Genomic DNA, 19181 nt, shown 5'->3' on the forward strand with positions numbered 1-19181 from the left:
GAGATTGTTTTGGCTTTATAGCAGCTCTAGAATAAAGTTATTGTCCAGCTAAAGTTAATTTGATTGATTCACTTCCGTCGCAACGATCATTAGTTATTAACTTAGGGGCCGCTAACACACACCATTTTAACAGAAAACTCTGAAGTTCTGAAGAAGGCTCCGAAGATTATAGTGCAAATGTACGCAATAATGACAAAGAACAAGTCCAGGTATTGAGTTATTTTTCAAGGCACTGGATTTCAAGATAATTTAAACACAATGACACTTATCACAGTTAATGCTGACATGTTTTATTCACAGTATAATCTCACATGTTGTTTTTCAGCATCGGTATGTGAAGTGGACCTCAGAGTCGGGAGCTTTGATTACAACAACAACCACTATACACACACCGGAGACATATTGAAACGAGATATGAGACTGATGTCATGCTGACATTAACTGACACATTACAGCTGTGTGTGCATGTGAAGGCTAACACACACACACACACACATTACAGCTGTGTGTGCATGTGAAGGCTAACACACACACACACACACACACACACACACACACACACACACACACATTACAGCTGTGTGCGTATGAAAGATAAAAGAAACAGACTCAACATCATGGACCTCATGCTGTGAAGCCAGAAACTATCAGATGAATACATCATACAGATCCACATTTATGCTGAAACACTCAACACATTGACAGACCTTACACACTCTCACACACACACACACAGTAATGTGACTTTATGACCAAAGAGAGTAACTACAGCACATATAATGCACATAACACCACACAACAGCAGCACAGGACATCTTTTGCAGTGTTTCTCAAGAGGTTCTACATCTATATCGGTAGGTGAGCCTCAGATACAGGCTGGACAGTGTGGCCGTCTATAGAAACAAACGTCATGTCCGATCACACGTTCCTCAACAGCCTGACCTGCAGACCATCTCTATGAAGACAGAAGTGATGCCGACAGCAGATCCATGGACCTCTACTTTATGAACAGCACTGAAACCTTTCAGGAATGGCTTTGAATAAAAGTGTCTTCAAAATACAACACTGATCACCCACATATATATTATGTTGCCTTTGGACTGAATGATCAGACAGTACATTACATTATTCACGAGGAAACAAGAAGGAAACATTCTCAGATTTTGGTCAAAATTTGTATAAGTTATATATATTGTATATATCTATAGGCTGTTCTGAATGGCATAAACTAATTGTAAATGAATCAAGCTAGCAAGCAATAGTAAAAGCAACAGGTCTGTGTCATAAACAAACATTCTTTGGAATTAAATTTTATGGAAAGTATTTCAAAATACTGACATAAAAACAACTAATGAAAAATATGATCCAAATAAGAGAAAGGCATTAGACGCTACACTAACACATTCAAATCTTTCAGATGACTATGGATAATTTATTGCTGATTGTCATCTCAGAATTCACCCTTCACGTTGGCCTGGCACTGAGAGGAACACTCAGATCTGTCTGTTCACTGCTTTGGGTTTAAGGGATTGAGCTGCGCTCCATTTACCTCGGAAGAGGCGTGTCGGAGCTGGGAATGAATCAGGGTCGTGCGTCCCCCGTTTCCCAGCTGCAACTGACTCGAGTCAGCGTTCCAGTTAAAGGTTCCTACAGAGAACTAAGACTTTCCCACTTCCGAGGACAAATGGAACGCACCATTAGTTCAGCCAACAACTGTCATTCCAATCCTGTACGACTTTCTTCCCCTTCCAAAAAGCACCATGGAAGTATTATATATGTTTTGCAGCTTTGTGTGAGAAACGGCCCCAAATGTAAGCCATTTCTGATACATAACTCTCCCCTTTTCCAAAGTCATGTTTTCATGAATCATGTAGAGCTGTTCCCAGCCACATTACTAGTTTGGACCACTTTTATGTTTCATGGAAATAAAGAAAACAGTACAGGTATGGAATATCGTGAGGCGGAGTAAATAATGAAGATTCCCATTTTTAGGGTAAATTATTCTTTTGGGAACTGACAGTCAAACTAAGTGTTCAGAGATGTGGTGGAGGATCCAGTTCTACACCTGTGTGATGATCTGCATGTTGAAGCTGGGCGACCGGGAGTGTTTGGGTGAGAGCAGCTCTGTCTCGGGCAGATGTTGCTCCTGCAGGCTGAGCTTGGAGTATCTGCGCGCTTCAGCACCCGTTGAGCGCCGTTCTGCGGTGGAGCCCACATCAGGTACGGCTGGCCTGCGGTCGAGAGGTGTGGAGCCCACATCAGGTACGGCTGGCCTGCGGTCGAGAGCCGTCGAGCCCACATCAGGCCTGCGGTCGAGAGCCATGGAGCCCACATCAGGTACGGCTGGCCTGCGGTCGAGAGCCGTGGAGCCCACATCAGACCTGCGGTCGAGAGCCATGGAGCCCACATCAGGTACGGCTGGCCTGCGGTCGAGAGCCGTGGAGCCCACATCAGACCTGCGGTCGAGAGCCGTGGAGCCCACATCAGGTACGGCTGGCCTGTGGTCGAGAGCCGTGCAGGAGGTGCTGCTGCTCACCGGAGCTGGACACGGATGGGCTCTCCTGCGAGCGTCCCAGTGTTTCTCTGTGGACATGCGGCTCTTCTTACAGTTGCTCCCTCGGCCGGACACACCTGGCACCGCATTCCCACGGAAACCGCTCGGCTGGCTGCTATTGGATGCTCCGGACGAGAAACCCTCATCGGGATCGTTCAGGATGAAGGACTCTTCCTCTCTGCTGGGCTGGTCTGGATCTGACAGACAGACAGACAGAAATGATGCAGACAAAAGAATGAAGATGAAATTTCAAATCACACTTATAAGAGATCAAATTTCTTTTTGATCTGTCTCCTTCAAAATGTGTCAAACACAATTCCACTCCATTCAGCACTGCAGACAGGAAGTAAACGCTGTTGCAAAGGAAGTGACAGAAGAGCAAGATTCTCTACATAACGATTGTAGTTGTCAGATCTGTCCTGCATGGTGAATAATCTGACAATCAGTATACAAACAAACTATGATGCGCTTAAATATACGATCAGATCTGTGAGATGGTATGATTTCATTGGCTGTGTATTAATAGCTTCGACCAAGGAGCCAGGGCTAGACCGCACATATATGTTCGATATTGTGCACTTTAGGGTTCGCTATTAAACTGACAAAGATTGATAAACGCATAGAACTTTCACACACACATACATATACTTTGCTGATGAGTTGTTCAAGCATTCGGAAGGACGGGGAACATGCACATGTGACCAGTACACTTGCAAACATGCTCCCTGATCCCTCTCAGGAGTGCAAACATCTCCTGATCAACAAACTGCCCTCGAACCACAGATACATGATGTGTGTTTTGGGTGTTCATTATTTGAACTGCACAGGTGATACATTTTGCCATGTGGGTTTGAGATGAATGTGCTGGGAAAGATACCCGGACTGCAGCCCGTGTTCCCTCAGTAAACATAACAGGAGAGATGAACGTCTCACAGCCTCAGTCTGTCTACAGGTGGGATGCAAAAAGAAATATGGCCGTTACAGTAAAGGGAGCTTTCTGATCCTCTGGCTGTGAGCTATAGTATGGAGCAACAGCAAAGTGAAATGAAAGCAAGCAGGAATCAAAAATAACTCTCCGCTATTGCTGCCAACAGTGCTGGGTAGTTTCTGATGACATGTATTCTGGATTATGTCATCAGATTCCAAAAATTAAGTACTTAAATCAATAACTGTCTACAATTTGTAAGTAATCTACCCAGCACTGGCTGCCAATGACTAAATTACACAATGAGGAAACAGAGAAAGGTAAATTACAGCTAAACTTGCATCATTTGCAGCATTATATTCAAGTTAGTAATATCTGTAAATCCACAGCTTTAATAAAAACATCACATTGAGTATGTGATGTATTAGAGTACCCCCTACTGCTGTTTTTCAGAGTTATTGTGATAGATGTTTTTTTTTAGTTCACCCACATAGTCATCTTAATGTGTTTCTGTTAAACAGTTGACCGATGTGGTGGTTATTTTTGAATGAGATAAGTGTAACCAATCAAAGTGTAGAAACGCCTCCGTTAAGTAGGTAACCCTCGTTCCCTGAAGGAGGGAACGGAGGCGCTACGCCGGACAAAACCGACTAATGGGAATCTCACTAGAGAGGCCAGTCTACTTAGAGTGTAACTAAACGAGCCAATAAACATTGGCATGCAATGATTTGCAGCAGGTGCTCTGCCTCGCAGCCCGTGTGTATAATGAGCAGAAGGTGCATTGCATCTTCAGTTTTTCGCCGAGGAGCCGAGCAGGTGACCTGGCTGCGCAGTGGGGTACAGGAGGTGTGGCGATGGGACTGAATTGGAAGTCCCTAATTGGAATCCCTACCAAAGTGCCACAGCTGCTGACCCCATCCAAAGCCCTGTGAAAGTCTCCTGCCCCTTCTTGCCTGGAAGGACGACAGGAGAGTGCTTACACAGAGAGCGTCTGTCACTGCTGTTCCGTGGTAACGCATATAGTGAGACTATTGGATAACACTGGGAAAGCGTGCCCTTTCCGCTAGGAAGAACATATGTCACCCAGCCTAGACCCAGTCCTCAAGAATTCAACAGATAAAGGCCTGGCGCTGAACGTTCCGCCACGTCCGGCTCCGAGGGTGGTGGAGGACTCAACAGGTTTTTCACTCAGGAGCAATATAAGCGCACAGTAGGGCACAGCAATCTGACAGAGACGGGCCTCTCGGTGCTTCTACCCGTTTAGGGTGAGAACATGGGAGGAGACCGGCTCTAAACGTAGTCTATAAAACCTAGCGAACGTGCACTGGCTGCCAATGACTAAATTACTGCTGCTGCCATATGCCCCAGGAGCCTCTGAAAGAATTTCAGTGTGACCACCATCCTGCCTTTGAACATATTCAAGCAGTTCAGCACCGACCAAGTTCGTTCCTCTGTGAGGCGTGCTGTCTGTGCGACTGAATCCAACTCCATACCGAGAAAAGAGATCCTCTGCATGGGGGAGAGTTTGCTCTTTTCCCAGTTGACCTGAAGACCAAACTGGCCAAGGTAACTGAGTACCATGTCCCTGTGTTTGCATAGCTGATCTCGAGAGTCTGCCAGTATGAGACAATCATTGAGATAGTTGAGGATGTTCTCTGATGGGAACAAGGGCCCCCTCCGTGACTTTCGTGAAGATGCGAGGAGACAGGGACAGCCCAAAGGGAAGGACCTTGTAATAGTATGCTCGACCATCAAACACATGGTGCAGAAACACAAGGTGTCGAGGGAGAATCGAGACATGAAAGTACTTATTCAGCATAAGCACACACACTATTACAGTGGGAACTCAGCATCATCCTCATTTCCAGCGATCTACATCTGATCCTCAACTGGAGCCCTGAATAAAATGCTAGGTTCCCCCAGATTTTTTTTTTGAAGGACTAGCTATCCCATCCAGAAGTTGCACAGCTTGTGATGCGCTAGAGGGGGAGGGGCCCTAGGGGGTTGGTTCCCCGAAAGAGAAGCCCTCACCTCTCAGGTCACCCAAGCTATTCTACTGAAGTAGACCTCTCCTGGTGGCCACCAGGGAAGGCGCTACAACGGAGAATAGGCAAGGGGACTGCGCACCTAGAGTGCCGAGTGAGCGCTGGGTTGCCGTGACAACCTGCGCTGCAGCCCGGCAGCTCCATGGCACACAATACACTGAGGAGCGAGAGACCCGTCCAGGTCCAGAAAGAAGAGTTGTACCCACGTGGTCACGTGCCATTACCAATTACCATTCAATTGTTTAAGAAGTCTGCCTACATGGTCATGTTCTCATGTGAAAACATGAACCACCAACGAACACAGTCTCACATGTTTTGCGCGAGACCGTGATTGTGGCCGTCAGTGAGGACAGGAAACGACCGCATCCAGAAACACACGGGTGGAATGTCATCTTTAGAAAGACGCAACTCACACCCATGTAAGCTCTTTTAGGAGACTCGCTCTCTTGGTGCAGAAGCACACAGGGGAAAAGATCGTGGCAACACTGACAGGGAATTGCAGTCTGTAGATAATGTGCACCCACTCTCATTGAAGGCGCAGCTTTTACCAGCTGTGGTAACAGCATTTTAGCACTCTCAGACAGCACACCAAAAGCAGCTGTAAAAACAGCTTTTCAGCACTCTGAACAGTTACCAGCTGTGAGAGCAGCCTTTTCTTGCTCAATGAAAGGCAAATAATAAGAAATAAAAAAGTGGAAATTGACCCCGCTGCCATGCCATGACACCAACACCGATGAAATCGAGAGGTTCTCCTTGACGAGCTTGCTCGTTCAGAAGACACTGCTTGCAGACAAGAGCATACATGAAACACTTGGCTCTTAAGCGAAAAGCTGAAGATGCAATGCAGCTGCGCTCATTATATACCCGCACTGCGAGGCAGAGCAGCTGCTGCAAATCACTGCATGCCAATGTTCATTGGCTGGTTTAGTTACACTCGAAGTAGACTGGCCTCTCTAGCCAGATTCCTATTAGTTGGTTCAGTCTGACGTGGTGTTGAACGTGACCAACTGAAAGGGAACTGTTCAGCTTGTGCAAACCTTGTGTAATTTGCTGATTTTGGAGCATGATCATCAAGGTAGGAATGTGTGTCGATTCACTCTGCTGTGTCCAACATGGCCGAACGCTAATAAACCTTATTACTGCAAAGAGTATTGTGGGAGTGTGTCTTGATGCTGCACAGCTCAGGAAGAAGCAGCACTAAAGGATCTACACACTCTTCTGAAGTGTTGAGGTAGTGATAGTGTCTTCTTGGACGGGACGCCGTTGCCCTGGTTAGGTGAAGTCCACCAGAGGAAATGGTGGTTAGAGTCCACCATAGGCACCTTCAGTCAGATAAATGTAGTTTAAAGAATTCGACACAAGATAATCAGTCACATTGAGCATGCTTAGTAAGAACGGTCAAGATGAAATGACAAGCTCAGGGATGAAACGGGTGTCCATGCAGCTGAATGCAAAGCAGAATAAGAAGGGCTGTTTGGCTCTTAATTGTTGAAAAGTCTCTTTAAAAAACACTAAGTGAAATTAAGACACTGATATAAACTAGGGCTGTAAATTGATTCAAATCTTCAACTAATAATTGCACAGATTTCTGCACTTAATTGCAATTAATATTAAGATAATACTAACATAAGGAAGATGAAATATATTTTTTTAAATGGCTTTTTTTTTTTTACAAAGTACTATCAAGGCTAATATTGGCAATACATTTGTGAAATGGGTTTTTTTATTTTAATTTGAACATGTTTCAGTAAACTTCAATCACCCCATTCAACAATAACAAACGTCTCATTTAGCTTTGCTTTTTTATGAGAAAGAACCTCAGATGCTTCTCTGTCATCACTCTATCCACTCTCTAGTTTAAATGAGATTTGAATTTTGGCATCATGACAACACTGACCCCTAGTGTGTGAAAAAAAAAACTGGGGGAACAAGCTGCACTGAGAATCATTTTGTAATCTAATCATTACCCTTTGAATCAATATCAATTCGAATTGTGAGAAATAATGAGAAATAATGTCTCATCAACTACTGAAATAAACTCTCATCAATCCATGAAATTGGTTCTTACATAATGTATTAAACACTTTCATTTATGAACACTATATGAATCTGCTCAGACTAGTTCAAAACGCAGCAGCTCGAGTTCTTACCAGAACCAGGAAGTATGACCATATTAGCCCGGTTCTGTCAAAACTGCACTGGCTCCCTATTAAACATCGTATACATTTTAAAATATTGCTGATTACTCACAAAGCACTAAATGGTTTAGCTCCGCAGTACTTGAGCGACCTATTAACGCATTATTGTCCTTCACGTCTATTGCGATCTCAAAATTCCGGCCAGTTGATAATACCTAGAATATCAAAATCAACTGCTGGAGGTAGATCCTTTTCCTATTTAGCACCAAAACTTTGGAACAGCCTTCCTACCATTGTCCGGGAAGCAGACACACTCTGTCAGTTCAAAACCAGATTAAAGACACATCTCTTTGACATAGCGTTCACATAATACATTATAGACGTCTATAATTCAATATTAGGCTGCATAGATTAGGTCAGCTGGAACCGGGAACACTTCCCATAAATCCTGATGTACTTGTTACATCATGAGAAGAATGGCATCTACGCTAATTTTAGTGTCTTTGTTTATCCCGAGGTTTTCCTGCAGCCTGCCGGATCCAGGCCGTTTCCAGATCTGACGAAGGACCTTCGCCTGGACCCGATGTCAACGCAGTGCTGAAGTGCAAACTAGCCTCTCCCTATGGAGGATCCCTTTCCCACTCTACAGATAAAGCGTCGTCGGGAAAACTCAATTTGCGTATCTACCCCGAATTGATAAAATAAAATAAAATTCTGAATCAAAACTATAAGGAAACACCAGTAATTTGTTTAGGCTTGGTTTGTAGGGAATTCCAAACCTGCACACACATATTCAAACGCACATAACTATAGAACCCGTTCTTAATGCGCATGTGAACGCCATCAGTGTTTCTCACAGGTTCGCGTTTAAAGTCTGTGTAGAGAGAATGGTGTCGTCTTAGCGGCCCCTAATTTAAAAACAAATGATCGTTGCGACAGAAGCGAATCAATCAAAACTAACTTTAGCTGGAAAATAACTTTATTAAAGAACCGCTATAAAGCCAAAACAATCTTACGTTAAATTATACGTTTATCTCTGTAAAGCTGCTTTGAGACAATCTACATTGTTAAAAGCGCTATATAAATGAAGATGACTTGACTTGACTTGAATGTAAGACAATTTCATGTCTGCATGAAAGGGATTTCAGTTGAGAAACTATTTGAGATAAGCCAAAGTTATGATTGTAATACACTTTCAGCAAATTGTGGAAATTTAGTGTCAGTGATGCAAGTAAATAGAAGCCGTTTTTGTAAGAAGCTTTTCGACAATGTATATGAATGAATTTTACTAACATTAACATCAATGTTTTAATTGCACTTAGTGTTTTGCAGGAGACTTGTCAATAAATGACAGCCTTCACGGCCCCATGCCACGGCCTGATGCTTCACTCACGTATGTCCTACTAGGGCTTGGCATGACTTTGAGGTTTTTTGGGGAGGTACATTCCAGGAAAGCTGAGGTGCCCTAAAGGAGTCTATTGGGTGAGTCTAAGGGGGAAAGCCCGCCTTCATGATCTGACTCCACCCCCTGCCTACCCTCGTGTGTGACTGTGAGAGAGCCCCTCCCTTCTGGCTCATGATTGGCGGCAGGATCCCAGGGGGCGTGTCGGCTGGGGTAGATGGTGAGGCTGAATTCTGCATCACTTGAGAAGTCAAAACAATCTGGGATGTAACAGAACAGGGGGAAATGTGCTTCTTAGTGTCTGTGCCCAACGGGAACACGGTAAACAACATGATCAGAGTGCAACAATTTCCCACAGTGTGCTGTGAACCACACAAGAACACAAAGACAGAAAAAGAACAGACACAAATACATCACTGGCACGTTCCATCACAGGGAACAAGACTTTTCACATGTAGTCTGGACAGATGATGGAAGTTTATATTAAATGTTTTTGTATTTTTTATGTTGGCTTGAGAAAGCCAAAATACTGATCTGGTATCTATACAAAATCTGTATTATTATTATTGTTGTTAATAGTAATAATAATAATAATAATAATAATAATAATAATAATATGATACTAAAGTTTCTATCACTAACTCATTCTCAGACATTCTGATCAGATTTAAGCCTGGAACACACTACTCGACTTCTAAAATCTGAACAGATTTTTAAAAAACTAGGTATCATACAATATCTATCTATCTATCTATCTATCTATCTATCTATCTATCTATCTATCTATCTATCTATCTATCTATCTGCTAGAACTGTCACACACCGGAGCAGACAAACAGCAATGATCAAGGTGAGAAACATCACAGTAACTTGCAGGAAGATGGATGGATACTAACACAGTCCCTTTGATCACAGGAAACCTTTTTCGGATTAGGAGGAACCACACAATGTAGTTATTTCTTACAAATTCATGACAAGACAAGACAATGGTGTTAAGGTAAAAGTGAGTTTAAATATTGGCCATGACAAGAGAGGTAATAGTGAACAGGTGAAGGTGATCAGTTTTCCGGCAAATGAGAAGGGATTGGGGTGGGAGAATCAGGGGAATGCATGGCAGAACACCCCCCATGGACCGCTCCAAGGGTACAATACCCTCAACGCAGTGGTAGGCCTCTTCCACACTGTGCCGGACATTCTGGATAAGCCACGTGGTAGGAGGTAAGTAAGGCCGATCTAGGATATCGTTTCGAACCACCCATTTTTCTTCTCGTCCATAATCACACAGACACTCGAGATGACCTCCTCTGTGCTGAAAGTCTAGAATGCTCTTGACAGTATAGACAGGATCTCCATCAATCAGCAAAGGAGGAAGGAGTTCACAACCACGACCTGGTTCTGTGGAGGAAGAAGGAGGTTTGTGTAATGGTTTGAAGAGTGAGACATTGAATCTAGGATGAATCTGGGTTAATCTGGGGGTTGATGAGAAAGGGCCCGGTGAAATGTAGACTTTTTAGATGGGAGCTGTACTCAAATTTAATGGGTTGAGAGCCAGGCATTCTGCCCGGATTAGTAGTTGAGTGGAGATGACCCCTGGGCATCACCCTAGCTCTGATGACGGCATGTGGCTCACTGAATGTGTACATGGGAACTCTCCAGGTGAAGGTGTACATGGGCCCTTCCAGACCCTCTTGCTCTGACAGAATCAGAGGACAGTGCTGAGATGGGAACACAGACCTGACTTGGGGGACATCCCACCGGAGCAGGCCCCTGAAGGACGGCTTTGGCGATTCTCTCATCCACTGGATGGGGCAGACAAAGACAGAAGATGGCAGGACGGGCTCAACCGATTGGCGGAAAACCCTAGAAACCACTGCAGTTCCTAGACTGTAAGGGGCTGAGGCCAGGAACGGTCCACATCCATTTTTCATGTGTCCATCTGCACACCATTGGGGCTAATAATATAACCTAGAAATTGCACAGAAGGATGTGGAATGAGCACTTTTGGGGCTCGAGGAACAACCTGTGTTCACACAGATGATGAAGGACCAAACATGCTTAAAGTGTTCCAGGAGAGAATTTTTTTTTTGAATGTCATCAATGTATACAATAACAAATTGAGAGAGATAATCTCGAAACACCTTGTTCATAACCCCCAGGAACACTGATGGAGAGTTAGTTGGGCCTTTTCATTCGGAATTTCTTGGCCATAAAGAAGCTTGAGACCATCAGAGAAGTGGATGGGCAAATGTACCCCTGATGTACGACCTTATAATACTCCTCTATGGCCCTCTGCTCCAGTCACAAAAGGAAGTACACATGGCTGCATGGCAATTTGGCATGTCGGCACAGTCCTAGAGTCCGTGAGGAGGAAAGGCTGAAGCAGTGACAGCAAAGACTCCACTTCAGGATTTGCCTGGTTTTCCATGAAAGCTGGGAGGCATGGGCGATTAACCAAGGTGTCCCTAGGATGATAAAACTAGTGAACTCTGATAAGATGAAGAAAACAATTCTCTCTTTGTGTGTTCTCTAATTGAAGGGTGGTGGTTTGCTGTTTGATGTGTCCAGAAACCAGGGGCTATCCCATGAAAGACTGAATGGACAGTAGGGTTTTTAGATTAAAGAACTAGAGTCAAAATCTCTTGCTGAGGCACTGGTAGATGAAGTTCCCTGCCGACTCCAAGTCAACAAGGGCATCTGTAACAAAAGACATAGTGGCAGTGGGGATGGTCACTGGCATTCTGAGTGTTGAGGAAACTGAAGAGTACTGTTGAATGGAACTCACCATGACTGATGAAACGAACACTCCACTAGGACGTGATTGGACAAGTCGCAGTACAGGCAGAGCTGTGACCATCTCCAATGCTGTCTCTAAGATGCATAAATTTGCAAGGAATCCACTTGGATGGACTCCTAAGCCGCACAAACCGATGGTACTTGAGAGGTGGGAACAGTCGAGGATGATGGTTTCCAGCCGCAGCTCACCAGTTGGTTCAAAACTCTGTAATGAATATTGCATAAATCTCTCCAACCCCATGGTTTCATCAACACCAGACAGTTGAATCTTTAGCCTGGGATTCAAACCATGACAATAGGCAGAAAGAAGAGCAGCCTCATTCCAACCACTTGCTGCCGCTAGGGTTCTGAAGGAAATAGAATAATCCATCACACTCGGTTTCCCACACTTGTGGTGAACACTTCCTTGAAGTGATAAATAAATCTTGGAATAAACTACTTCCATATCCAACTCCCATTTGCAAGCACGATCAGAGAGACAAGAAATAATAAATGCCACCTTCGCTTTCTCATCCATCTCCAAGGCTATGGAACACTAAAAGACCCTTGCAGACTTCTGTTGAGCTGGAGTAAGGCACTGACAAAGAAACAAACCGAGAAGTGATGCCTGTGGGAAGTAGCGAAGAAGAATGGGAGGCGGAAGTATGTGGAGGAGCTCTGGCTGATTGAGACAAAACAGATGGTGGATTACAGGTGCCATCTGTGCCACTGGCCGGTGAGGTTAGAGAGGTTAGTAGAGCTCGTAGCAGATCTTGCACCAAGATCTTGATGGTAGCAATAAAAAAATCCCGGTCACTGTGTTAGCTCCATGTTGCAGTGTTGGTTTTGCCTTCTGTCACAATGTCTTTGTCTTTCTGTCGAAAATGGAGGATGTTCATCGTAGAACACCAGAGTAGACAAATACAGAATCGCAATGATCAAGGTTAGAGAGAGCACAGTAACTTGAAGGAAAATGGATGAATTCTATAAATCACAGGAAACACACAGATAAGGACACAAGGTAGTGAGGTCTTACAAACTCAGGACGAGACAAGACAATGATGGTAAGGTGAGTATAAATATTGTCCATGACAAGGGAAGTAATGGTGAACAGGTGAAGCTGATAAGTATTCCGTCAAATGAGAAGGGATTGGGTATGTCAAGAACATGCTCTTATGCTGTTTGCCTGATGTTAAAAACTTTTAACTAGCTTCCGGCAGACGGCCGTACGCATTGATTTTCAGTGGAAGACTAACCCTTGACCTGACGCACAACGTAATGATGAAAGCGGAAGCACAGAGGATAGAGCAAAACAAAACACCAGTCATGAATTAGAAGTCTAAAACGACAATTAAAAAAAAAAAAAAAACCACTGGATGGATTTTTATCCCCCAGCATATTTTTATGACCCCTTTAATATAACTTCTATTGTATTCGTCTGAAAGAAAAATGTCATATACACCTAGGAAGACTAAAATGACTAGGATGAGTAAATGATGGGCTAATTTTCATTTTTGGGTGAACAATCCCTTTAACAACTCTTTAATGTCTGTCCATTAATCACGAGCACTATTGAGTGAGACCACTATTGGTTCTGTCCCTGAACAAACTGCTGCTCCAAAAACTGTGGATACCCTTCCAAAAGATCACACTACACTTTAAAGGGGTCATGAACTGAGAAATTTAATTTTTCTAGATCTTTTCCTTGGTCATTGTACTATAAAAATATCCTGTAAGTTTCAGAACTCAAAACTTCCTTCTTAGTCCAAAAATAGCTTTTATTGAAACCAAGCACTGAAAACGACTCATTTGGGATTTTGTCACATTATTACATAACAGTGCGATGAGAGACCGCCTCTGCAGAATCAGATCAACGCCTACTTCTACATCATCGAATTCTGGCCCCACCCACTGGATTGTTAGTAAGATGAGATGGAGAGAAAAGACATACAGGATCACTGGACTAAAAATAAAATTACTTTCCAAAGGATCCTAATGCTAGGAATGTGGTTATTTATTTTCAACCATTTGAATGTCTCACTTATTTGTTTGTTTAGTACATTTCACTCTGGATTATATGGTAAATCAGTCGCAATTTCGGCGCAGGCTCTGCTAACAGACTTTTACTCCCCATGTAAGATATAGACCCGACAGTAATGCCACAACATGTAAAGTAACTGTGTTCATTCTAATGCCTGATCTGTGACCAGTGATTTCTGATATATGATTCATGTACAATCAGATGTTCTTTGTCTAAAAAACATTTATTGCTGTTTATGTGTCAGTAAATCAAGCCAATGACTAAACGGTCAACTTTACATTGTTTCTCTTAGTAGCATGAAAATAATCTGTTATTTAACTTATTATTAAATTGTATACAGAAAGCAATGAATTGTCATATTCAGGGGCGGAGCTACGTGGTGGCCAGGGGGGGCCACGGCCACCACTGGTCAAGGCTCGGCCCCCCTGCCGGCCCCCCCAAACTCACGGCCCCACCCCCAGTCTGAGGAGGGGGAAAATAAATTTAATTTAAAGAAAAAAACCCTCCTGAGTTTAAATAAATACTCAGAAATAAATACTCGACCCCTGCCGAGTGAACAGGAGGGCGCGAGGGGCGGATTCGCTTTCTGTACGTAAGAAAGCTCATCTGCCGCCAGAGCCGGGATTCGAACACGGGTCTCTGGCGCTAAAAAGCTTAGATTTCACCACTGAGCCACAGGGGAAGATACATAATTATACCGTTAGAGTGAGTATAGAAGAGAGCGTCATACTTTGTGTCGGCGTTTATTTGTAGGTGTGCATGCTTTGTTTATAACAGACTAAAACACTCTATTTCCACCTTTCGCCGATGAGTGACGCAGATTTGAAAACTCACTCAGCAAACAAACAAAAAGACAATTATGAAAAATAAATTGAATATTGCACTTTAAATGCCATGGTTTACATAAATAAATTATCGCCTAAAAATGACAATTCATATTGTGTCTTTCTGTCATTTGCACTAAAAAATCCCCGTCTCATGTTAAGGTCCCTACGCAGAGGAAACACTGAATTTCGATCTCACCGGTGTGAGTAGAACGTGATCAACTGCTAAATTCAAACTGTGCTTTTTTTTCCCAACTAACGTGATCATTATAAAGGCGATTCAATGCTTTAGCTAACAAATTTGTGAATATTTTGTATATTTACATCAGTATGTATTGAGTGGTTGTGGTCGTGTGACGACACGTCACCATGGAAACAAAGTGATACGATCTATAACGGTCGCCTTGAAAAGCTTACGCTTGGGAGCAGCTGATTTTTTTTTTAACTTAACTAAGTGTGTGAAAAGGTTAAATATAAATGAATGTTAGGTGGATTATTAAATTATGAAAAGTTCAAAACTGCTATTGTGGCTTCAATCTGGCAAGAAAAGTTTGGATCAGGAGGAGAATGTTTCAAATACAAGAACTGAAGAGGATGAGAGTGAACCAAGCACTAGTGCTGCTAACAACACAACAGCGGCAACTTTGAAAGCGCCGGTGAAGGCAGCAGCAGCAAACGCTACAAAACAGTGAGAAATTATGATGACATTTTATACATTTTTAAAAAAATTACCTGTGTAACAGTGCACACAGTGCAGTGTTGATGTTAAAACTGTGTTGTTACAATGTTTAAAGTGGCTGACAACAATACATATTCTTATTATAAATAAAACTGCCTGTTTTTTTTAGCTGTGCATAACTGTAGCTGAATAGTTAGGCCTACTACGCTACTGTATTTTAATATTGATCATTATGGTGGTACTTGGAGAGCCAAATATTTTCTGAGGTGGTAGTCTACTTGGTGTAAAAAGTTTGAGAACCACTGATCTAAGCACCCATCCCAATAACATGGATTATCAATAAGACATTATTAGTGTCCATAAGGAAGTTCAATCCATTGTTTATGGCCTGACGAGCCGCGGGAAAACCGCTACTCTGAGTGAGTTTTAAAATAGTAGTTTTTGACAATCAAGTGCCACCCCAAATAAAAGACTGGCCCAAGCTGGCCCCCCCAGAAATAATGTCCTGGCTACGCCCCTGGTCATATTGGACTGGTACAACATGAATAAATGAATAATAACCATGTCTACAGAACAGGACATGTTTTACTGGTTGTATGTACACTACAGTATAAAAAACAATAAATAAAGAGCAAGTCTACAGAACAGGACATGTTAGAAACAATAAAAATAAATCTAAAAAAACAAGTAAAAAGAAAATGTCATGAGAAACAGGGCCCATCAACAACCGTGTAACCTTTAGAAGGCAATTGGCACTTTATCCCGGCAACTCACAGATAGAGGTTTCACCGTATGTAAGGGGCTGTTTACACCTGGCCACTTCATGCGTGTTCTGTGATGGGATAGCTATCTGATCGTGAAAAGACCAGGTGTAAATGCCCTCCGAAACGCATTCGAGACGGATTTGAATCCGATCACTCAAACCACTACAGGAGGAGGTCTGGGCCGCATTCCAGATGAAACTGGACAGGTGTAAATGCATCTGGTTGTTGAAACCACATATGTAAATTTTACTCCTCCCAAAAATGCAAAAAAAAAAAATGTGTGAGAGCATGTGATAGCTATATGTCATGTTATGGCCAGATATGACGACGCCACTGTAACACACATCGCCACAGATGAGAAGCTGAGCGATCTAGTCATCAAGCCAATGTGCAAACTATCGTAAATCAAAGTGAAAGTAAGTCGCAGACGCTTAACACACAATCATCATCATTAAAAGTAAAGAACCGAAATGATCTTACCAGGGCTGTTGCCACTCTCTCTTATCTCTTATCTCTTATTGATTTAGAAATTTTAGCTGATGATCAATAAATGCAGCTCATATCTGTTGCTTTCGGTGACGTGCACTCCATTAAATCTGCATATAGCGCGGGAACTGAAGATCGGATTTAAATCCGTTTTGCAAAAACACATTTATGCGACCAGATGTAAATGGAATCGTTTTGATAAATCAGATAGCGATCCGATCTGAGAAAACGCATGAAGTGGCCAGGTGGCCTGATGTTTATACTTGTGCGCTGGTGTGTGCGTCGAGCCGGCAAGTGTGTGTGTGTGTGTGGGGGGGGGGGGGGGGGGGACTGTGTGGTAGAGCGAGGGAGAAGTGAGAGAGTGACGGTGATTAGCTTTGGAGCGAGTAGCGACTCTAGAGTCATATTGAGAGAAACAAAGTGTCTCCCCTGTTCTCTCTGACCACTGTGGGACATCTGTAGCATGAAGAGTTAACCCTCTCTGTGGGACATCTGTAGCATGAAGAGTTAACCCTCTCTGTGGGACATCTGTAGCATGAAGAGTTAGCCCTCTCTGTGGGAACTCTGTAGCATGAAGAGTTAGCCCTCTCTGTGGGACATCTGTAGCATGAAGAGTTAGCATGAAGAGTTAACCCTCTCTGTGGGACATCTGTAGCATGAAGAGTTAACCCTCTCTGTGGGACATCTGTAGCATGAAGAGTTAGCCCTCTCTGTGGGACATCTGTAGCATGAACAGGTAACCCTCTCTGTGGGAACTCTGTAGCATGAACAGGTAACCCTCTCTGTGGGACATCTGTAGCATGAAGAGTTAGCCCTCTCTGTGGGACATCTGTAGCATGAAGAGTTAGCCCTCTCTGTGGGACATCTGTAGCATGAAGAGTTAGCCCTCTCTGTGGGACATCTGTAGCATGAAGAGTTAGCCCTCTCTGTGGGACATCTGTAGCATGAAGAGTTAACCCTCTCTGTGGGACATCTGTAGCATGAAGAGTTAGCATGAAGAGTTAACCCTCTCTGTGGGACATCTGTAGCATGAAGAGTTAGCCCTCTCTGTGGGACATCTGTAGCATGAAGAGTTAGCCCTCTCTGTGGGACATCTGTAGCATGAAGAGTTAGCCCTCTCTGTGGGACATCTGTAGCATGAAGAGTTAGCCCTCTCTGTGGGACATCTGTAGCATGAAGAGTTAACCCTCTCTGTGGGACATCTGTAGCATGAACAGGTAACCCTCTCTGTGGGACATCTGTAGCATGAAGAGTTAGCCCTCTCTGTGGGACATCTGTAGCATGAAGAGTTAGCCCTCTCTGTGGGACATCTGTAGCATGAAGAGTTAACCCTCTCTGTGGGACATCTGTAGCATGAAGAGTTAGCCCTCTCTGTGGGACATCTGTAGCATGAAGAGTTAGCCCTCTCTGTGGGACATCTGTAGCATGAAGAGTTAACCCTCTCTGTGGGACATCTGTAGCATGAAGAGTTAGCCCTCTCTGTGGGACATCTGTAGCATGAAGAGTTAACCCTCTCTGTGGGACATCTGTAGCATGAAGAGTTAGCCCTCTCTGTGGGACATCTGTAGCATGAAGAGTTAACCCTCTCTGTGGGACATCTGTAGCATGAAGAGTTAACCCTCTCTGTGGGACATCTGTAGCATGAAGAGTTAACCCTCTCTGTGGGACATCTGTAGCATGAAGAGTTAGCCCTCTCTGTGGGACATCTGTAGCATGAAGAGTTAACCCTCTCTGTGGGACATCTGTAGCATGAAGAGTTAGCCCTCTCTGTGGGACATCTGTAGGACATCTGTAGCATGAAGAGTTAGCCCTCTCTGTGGGACATCTGTAGGACATCTGTAGCATGAAGAGTTAGCCCTCTCTGTGGGACATCTGTAGCATGAAGAGTTAGCCCTCTCTGTGGGACATCTGTAGCATGAAGAGTTAACCCTCTCTGTGGGACATCTGTAGCATGAAGAGTTAGCCCTCTCTGTGGGACATCTGTAGCATGAAGAGTTAACCCTCTCTGTGGGACATCTGTAGCATGAAGAGTTAGCCCTCTCTGTGGGACATCTGTAGGACATCTGTAGCATGAAGAGTTAGCCCTCTCTGTGGGACATCTGTAGCATGAAGAGTTAGCCCTCTCTGTGGGACATCTGTAGCATGAAGAGTTAGCCCTCTCTGTGGGACATCTGTAGCATGAAGAGTTAACCCTCTCTGTGGGACATCTGTAGCATGAAGAGTTAGCCCTCTCTGTGGGACATCTGTAGGACATCTGTAGCATGAAGAGTTAGCCCTCTCTGTGGGACATCTGTAGCATGAAGAGTTAGCCCTCTCTGTGGGACATCTGTAGCATGAAGAGTTAGCCCTCTCTGTGGGACATCTGTAGCATGAAGAGTTAACCCTCTCTGTGGGACATCTGTAGCATGAAGAGTTAACCCTCTCTGTGGGACATCTGTAGCATGAAGAGTTAGCCCTCTCTGTGGGACATCTGTAGCATGAAGAGTTAACCCTCTCTGTGGGACATCTGTAGCATGAAGAGTTAGCCCTCTCTGTGGGACATCTGTAGCAT

General features: G+C 43.8%; 1 protein-coding gene across 2 annotated transcripts in view; it reads right to left on the reverse strand.

Annotated features, from left to right (window-relative positions):
• Window positions 1-269: 269 nt before the first annotated feature.
• Window positions 270-19181, reverse strand: part of LOC307164520 (hyccin 2-like) — a 56464-nt gene continuing 37552 nt past the window's right edge. The window contains exons 12-13 of one of the 2 annotated variants that reach the window (XM_079881450.1): window positions 2457-2751; window positions 467-2423 (exon numbers count right to left, since the gene is read on the reverse strand). In XM_079881450.1, the coding sequence (XP_079737576.1) occupies window positions 2060-2423; window positions 2457-2751 (659 nt within the window). In that variant the 3' untranslated portion in view covers window positions 467-2059. Of the gene's footprint in view, window positions 2752-19181 lie in introns of both variants that reach the window. The other variant, XM_079881449.1, reaches the window with a different exon arrangement.

Source organism: Squalius cephalus, assembly GCF_949319135.1.
Source record: "Squalius cephalus genome assembly, chromosome: 9".
Taxonomy (NCBI): domain Eukaryota; kingdom Metazoa; phylum Chordata; class Actinopteri; order Cypriniformes; family Leuciscidae; genus Squalius; species Squalius cephalus.